Below are 7,160 nucleotides of genomic sequence, written 5' to 3' on the forward strand. Positions count from 1 at the left end.
TCAACTACCTGAAGGATGGTTCCAAAGAGGATGAAGCTATACTGTTCTCAGGGGTGGCAGATGACAGAACGAGGCAATGGTCTCAAATTGCAGCAAGGGAAATTTAGGGTAGCTATTAGGAAAGCACTGGAATAGGTTACCCAGAGAGGTTATGGAATCTCCATCCTTGGAAGTCTTTAAGACCTAACTAAACAAAGCCTTGGCTAGGATGATCTAGCTGAGGATAGTCCTGCTTTGAGCAGGGGGTTGGAACAGATGACCTCCTGAGGTCCCTTCCAACCCTACTTTTTTTTTTTTTTTTTTTTATAGTTCTAAGGACCAAGTCCTGGGTTCTTATCTTCTAGTCCATGCTGTTCAGACAGTGTTATATGTTCAAAGAAACAAAAACAAAAAACTCCAAACCAAACCCAAACCAAACACAAATAAACAACCTTGATAGCAGGGACCAGAAGCCAGGATTTGGCCCTTCCTGGGGGAAGTGCTCTAACCACTAGGCTACAGAGTAATCATTCTGCTTGCTTGCTCCTTCCTGGCTTCCTGAATGCCCATGTTCAACAGAAACAGTCTGGCTCACTTCTGAACATGCTCAGTAGACCAAATCTGTATTTCTTCAGGGCCAAATGTGGCTGTAATGAATCTCGGAACCAAGAATTTGTGTAGCCACTAAACTGATTTGATCTGGATTGCTCTTCACACAATATAAGTACCTACTTTCTGCCAAAGTCCTGTTAGGCACCTAGAAAAGTAAACCTGGATCCAACCCTGTGTGTAGAACTCAAATGAACTACAGGTGCCTTTGAAAAGCACCCACATTTTATCTGGTCTTAAATAGTTTGTTTTGCTCACCTAATTCATTTTCACTTATGCATATGCATAATTTGATTCTGAATACATTCCCTACTTTCTGCTAAGTAAAAGGATAAATAAATACCTTCTTGTGGAGAAGCATTTTAATCGTAGCAATGATGAATCCAGATCAAAGCACCCAGACTGCATCTTTCTCTGTGGAACCTTAGAGGAAATACTGTGCATCACAAATGTTGTTGCTAGTAACAATTTTGATTTTACAAAATGACAAAGGATAGATAATGTTTTTGCATATGAAATTCAAATATTTAAAGTTATTAATGTCAATCATTAAATATTAAAATTCCTGTTGTACATTTTGGTAATTACAGAAAATAAAAAAAAAATCATCAGCAGAAGCACCCAGAAATTTTTAAACTGAAAACCACAGCCAAACCACAAAACAGAAATCTTCCCCAAAACACTGTTCTGTTCATTCAGGAAAAAGTACATATCATTGGAATGGAAAAACAAACGTGACTTGTTTTACGTAGAAGCCAAGTCATGCTTTTTTGTCTATGTATCAAACTGTTAATACAATATATTTACAGGAGAATGTCAATACCTTTCCCTTTTTAAAAACAAAACTTTGTTGGTTAAAAGAGCCCATTTAATAAAACACCAAAAACTTTTGTATGCATAGCAAGAAATAAAAATACTTTCCTGAAACACATCATGTCACTATGTTAAGTGATAATTAAGTGAATGCCTCCTCTGACAGGAGAAAAAGGTTTTATTACCTAGAGCTAACAGAAGTAAAGGCTTTACTCTTCATTATCCTACCTAGTGTTAAACCATGATTTGTTGACCATGAATTAAATATTCATGTTTATCCTCATGTACACAACTTTTCAAGCACCTTCTTCTGGCCCTTTTCTGTACTATAGAATGTTGTACGATTAAACTTCTGTGGTCATCAGATATGAGTGGTTTTGGTTTTTAAACACACATTATTCTTCAGTTGTGAGCTTTAATTTTAAAATTCACCACTAGGTAGATCACTATGTTTTCTTAGATTGAAAAATACTTATATACTTTATATTTTTCTAGAATAGATGGACAATATAAAATGTTACATTTTTGCTGTTTCAAAAATGAAAACAACTTACAGGACTTGAAAGAAGAGGTAATCCAGTTCGAGGATGGAAGGCCTTGGTTGAAGTCCCATCTAAAGAGCGAAAATTGTGTTTCCGCCAAATATTTGAATGTTTGAAGGATGATGGCTTCTGCCAGTGAAATAAATTTATGGAAGGTAGTAACAAGATACTTGAAGGCCTATCACAATAAAACTTAGTTTGTTTTTTTAAAAACATTAATGTTTCTAGTGTCTGCTGTAGCATTTTAAGATTATATGCTGGTTCAGAGAATTGAGCTGTTACTGTTTTAGGAAACAATACAGAACAAAATAAATGCTCTAGAGAAAAGTTTCCTTTGGTTCTTGCAGCCACTAAGATCTAACTCACTTGTTACATAATGTCACTTAGTTAGGTGTTATTCTATTATTAAAGCCTCCAAGATGTCTTGTAAGTAGTTAGTAGTGTCCACAGGAACTGTCATTAGGAGTTGTTTTGATGAGAAAGACCTGGCAATCCTCCTCTAACTACACAGCACAAAGAAAAATGCACACAGTCAATCTTTAGGTCTGAAAGCAGAGGATTTAGCTACGATGATTTTGTATGAACATCATGATTAAAAAGACATCTACCTATTTTGAAATTCTCTCTAAGTTGATACACAATATATTATACATTATTTGATTATGAGTTCCTCTCCTTTTAGATAAGCCCTTACCTGCACATCTGTATTCTTCAGCCGTTCACACCTACTCAAATAATCTTCTACAAGTTTCTTCTGAGAACTGCTTTGAGGTTCATGATCTGTTGGGTCTTCATTCTCATCATGTTCATTTTTAACTTTATCTTGCTTGTTTTTGCATTTGACATTGTCATGGTCTTTATTTAAATAGTTTTCAATACTAACGAGTTGAGTATTTTGCTCATAAATATTTGGTTTTTTTGAGTCTTTATCTAAGCACCTGAAGTCATTTTTGTGCAAAATGTCAGATGTCTGCAGAGTTGCCTTTTTTGTACTTTCAAGTATTTTTAACCTATCTATCTGTGGATTGTTAGCACACTCTATGTTGCTGTTCTCACTAATGATAGTTTTCTCTTTTAGTTTATTTGCGCAAATCCAGTCATCAATGCTGTTAGAACACTGTTTAGCAATACTTTTACTGGTTTCTTGGTCTTTATGTGGATAACCAGAAAATACTATTTCCAATTTATCTGGCAATTCAGATTTATTTTCTTTGATACATGTTGTATGCGTGCTAGTAAGTGAATTGACAGTTTTATTTAAAGTCTGCTGAAATGTATTTTGGATAACTTCATTAGGTTTTGCTAGAAGCAATTTCCTTCTTGCTTGGGGTTTTGGAGAAGCCTTCAATTCACCATCAGGTCTACAAGAACTAATAGGAGTATCAAGTGTTTTGGTCTTCAGTTTATTGAGGTCTTCTAATGCAGCTAAATCAGTTTTAGAGAGAGAAACAGAAGCTGTTTCCTTGCTTCTCTTTAAGGAGTTTTCCTCTTCACATGAATTTCGAAACATTTTTGAAGCAACTGAACTGGCTTCATGCATACTGAATGGACGCCCAGCAATGTGTGAAGTAGCTGGATCACAGTGAATCAGGTGCTGGGCAATCCTTGCTATAACTTCCTGTCGCTCCTGGAGTAGAGAGCCTATCAAAGGATTAGTCATCTCTCCTACTGGCTGATGGCAACTGTGATTCACTGGAACATGGGAATCAAGCAATGGGATCTCTGGCATTCCTCTCATTTTGCCTTCACTGCCATCTTCTGATGAAGTAATATCTGGAATACTGACAGAAACAGTGGAGGTTTCCCTGCTTTTTCTCAGCAGGCTTTCATCTTCGTAAGTACTCCGAAAAATTTTTGAAGTAGCTGAATTGGTTTCATGCACACTGAGTGGGCATCCAGTTTTGGGTGGAGTTGTTGGGTCACAGTGAACCAAGTGCTGGGCAATCCTTGCAATAACTTCCTGTCGTTCCTGAAGTAAAGAACCTATAAAAAGATTAGTCTCTCCTAAGGGCTGACGGAAACAGGAGCCATTTGAAACATGGGAATCAACCAATGAAAAAGATTTAAAAGTTCTGATCGATATTTCATTTTTCTGTGTTTTATGGTCTGCTGTGGAATTACAGCACTGAATTTTAGACTGTGATGCTCCAAAGTCAGACCCAAGACCAGTTGTTGGATGCAGTTTTAAATTTTTGACAGATGCAGTAAATTCAGGGGATTTTTTTGCATTAAGTAAGCCTTCAGGTGTTACTGTCCATGTTTGTTTCCCATACAGGCGCTGTGAACTGGGCATACTGCATTGCTGTGCCTCAGTGGAGTCACAGTGCTGATGTAGGTTATGTTCTTGAATTCTCTTTTCATAAAAACCAAGGTGTGTGTGAATACTACAAGTCAAAACTGGATAGTTAGATTGTCTTGGCAAAGACTGGACGCTGACTTTCAAGGCCACATTGTGAGAAACATTAGGAACAGGAAACACATGTTCAGTTGGTGTCTGGGAGAAAGTCCACTGCAGGTCTACATCAGCAGCACTTACTCTGAAACAATACATAAGAATTTCCATATTAATTTTCACTGCATGCAGATTTTTCTAAAGAAATAAAATTTTTAGAGAAAAGGCATTAAGAAACCACCAACTAACATATATTGCAAAATTCCCAAACTAAATGTTAGAACAATCAGTGAGAAAAGCTTGACCACATAAGTCCTGAACATAAACAGGGGAAAGGAGAAGTAGAGAGAAACAAATGACTTTCAGACTTGTTTGGTAAAAATTAAGCAAATGGCTCTTTTTGCCTCAGACCTACCTGTACAGAATATTACGTGGAACAGCACCATGCGAAACACTTAGCCAAGCACTTAACTGAGAAAAGAAAACAAAAGAGCGGACAGCCAATAAGAGGGTCTTCTCTTCAATAAATCGATCTCCACTTCTAAAACACATTAAAAAGAAAAAAAATCAGGTGTTGGTAAAAAGCATTACAAAGAAAAGTAAATAATGCATACAGCACCTTTACTTTTATCTTGTTAAAAATCTTAGGAACTGTAACAGTATATTGCAGCAACAGATCTTGCTTTGAAAACATTTCCTTTCATCACCCTTGAACTGAAGTCGCATATTTTCTAAACATCCTGCAGGAAATTATAATTCAATGAACAACTACATAAAGATGAACAAAGACACATGTGTTATCAAAACAACTAGCAATCAATAATTGAAAATAAAATCTGCCCTCCAAGTGCCGTGTTGGAAAAACAAGCCATATTGTTGTGGTGAACAGTCATGAAGAGTGATGCATGTCCTTAACAAAACCCATACAGTACACTTAGAAAAAAAATCACCAGGATTTATTCTCTTCTACCTACATAACCATTTTTTACATCTTCAAAGCATGTATACAATGCTTTCATTCTCAGTGGGTACATGTGGTGCAAGGCTGTCAGAAACAAAGCTCAAATTTTGATAGTGTGTACTTATTTTCCAGACACAGCACTAATGATGTGGGAGCAAAATCTAAGGTATGAAACCAGCTGGTTGCCCTGCATGAATCCTTACACTTTAAACTGCCCTTCCCCTCTACTGCCGGACCAATATCCACTTACTGTCGGGGAACTGGTTCCAAAATCCACCTCTCTAATAACAATGCATCTTGTTTGATTGCAGGATCATTTAAATCATTCCCTTCAGTGGTGGGGCCTTCATCACTATAGCAACAGTCTGGAAGTAGCATCACTTCTACCATGATAGGAATATTATTTTTCCACAGCAGCATAACCTCAGACCTGGTTCGTCTGGCTTGGCGACACTAAAACAAAGCCACACATACAGACAATATATTAGTTGCACCTAAATCTGCTTGAAGGCAATATCAGCAGTAACCAAAAAAGATTAAGAGCCCAACCTGGCAAAACACATCTGTGTTTTTCCAGATAACAAGATGGTTGTGGTGGCATTACAAATGCGAGGCAAAACAGAGTTATTTGATGACAATATGGGAGAATTGGTTAAGGTTGCTCATACAGATACAATCCCCATCACCTGCATTCTGTTATTTGCACTTCTCTTTCTGTGAGGCCCCTCCATTAAGATTCCAGTATGCTGTAGGGGTTTTAAAAATCCTAGGTCTGAAGTGACCCTTCTGCATGGCCAGAGAGGCATGATGACAGAGCACTCTGAAAATCTCTACCTTCTGAGTTGGAGCATGCTAACCTGTTTCCATCAACTACCCCTACCCTAGAAACCCCCTCCCCCCCCAAAGCCTTTCATGATTACCTAGAAATGCAAGAGCAATTAGGAAAGTCTGCATTTAAAAACCAAAACAAAACCATAAACACTAACTATGATTGTTTATACTGCAGCTGACAAAAAGTACTTTGTAATCTGCTATGCAGAAGCATAATAGTGTTTTCAGATACCTCAGGAATAGAAATGATACTTCATATTCATAATTAAAATACCTTCTATGTGCTGTCTATCAGCATGTGCTTTTTGGGATAGCTATATTCGCAGTGTTATTTTTCAATTATGTATTTAAGTGAAAGAACCAACTTAAAAAAGAAAAAAGTGTCTATTATAAGTATCCCCTCCTACAAAGCTAGGAGGGAGACCTTCAGATTATTTAAAATTGTTGCATCTCAATGAACTTCAATGAAACCAAAACACTATGCACCAGCTGAGGATCTGTCCCCTAATTTTAACCATGAATCAGTATGGTCATACCTGTGCGAGTTTGTCACTGCATTCATGCTTAGTTGTTAGTGGTTGACTTGATTGTGCTGGAGGGCAGTGGAAACCCTCTGTCCTACCCTTTACAGAATGTTCTGGTGTTCGACCTTCAGTAATCAACAAGGCCAATGAGACAAGAAACTCCTCTGCTTCATATTCAAAGTATTCATCTAAAGCGTCTGTTGTTAAACAAAAAGAGAAAAAAAATTCATTAAAGAGTATTAAAATGTCAGACACCTTCCTATGCACATGAAAAGCATTACATCTTTCTTGTATCAGTATTTCTTATCAGCAAGCAATCTGGACTGGCTCTAAAAGGGTGAAATGGCCCATGTAAATCCATGCACTTACTGTGGGAAAGAGGCAGGGAACTAAACTGGTGGTAACGTAACTGGGAGAGGAATCCCAGAAAAGCATAACACATACACAGCCAAAGAATGACCAAATCTTGATAAAATACAGCATTTCAAACAGAGATTTTAAACATGATT

At 37.2% G+C, this 7,160-nt stretch overlaps 1 protein-coding gene across 2 annotated transcripts in view; it reads right to left on the bottom strand.

The window, feature by feature from the left end:
* Window positions 1-7,160, bottom strand: part of FAM214A (family with sequence similarity 214 member A) — a 119,858-nt gene that overhangs the window by 32,783 nt on the left and 79,915 nt on the right. For both annotated transcript variants that reach the window (XM_019504238.1, XM_019504237.1), the window contains exons 2-7: window positions 6,664-6,848; window positions 5,547-5,749; window positions 4,751-4,876; window positions 2,638-4,480; window positions 1,956-2,072; window positions 932-1,011 (exon numbers count right to left, since the gene is read on the bottom strand). In XM_019504238.1, coding sequence (XP_019359783.1) covers window positions 932-1,011; window positions 1,956-2,072; window positions 2,638-4,480; window positions 4,751-4,876; window positions 5,547-5,749; window positions 6,664-6,848 — 2,554 coding nt within the window. The remainder of the gene's footprint in view (window positions 1-931; window positions 1,012-1,955; window positions 2,073-2,637; window positions 4,481-4,750; window positions 4,877-5,546; window positions 5,750-6,663; window positions 6,849-7,160) is intronic.

Source organism: Gavialis gangeticus, unplaced genomic scaffold (genome assembly GCF_001723915.1).
Source record: "Gavialis gangeticus isolate Ggan-Ray unplaced genomic scaffold, GavGan_comp1, whole genome shotgun sequence".
Classification (NCBI taxonomy): domain Eukaryota; kingdom Metazoa; phylum Chordata; order Crocodylia; family Gavialidae; genus Gavialis; species Gavialis gangeticus.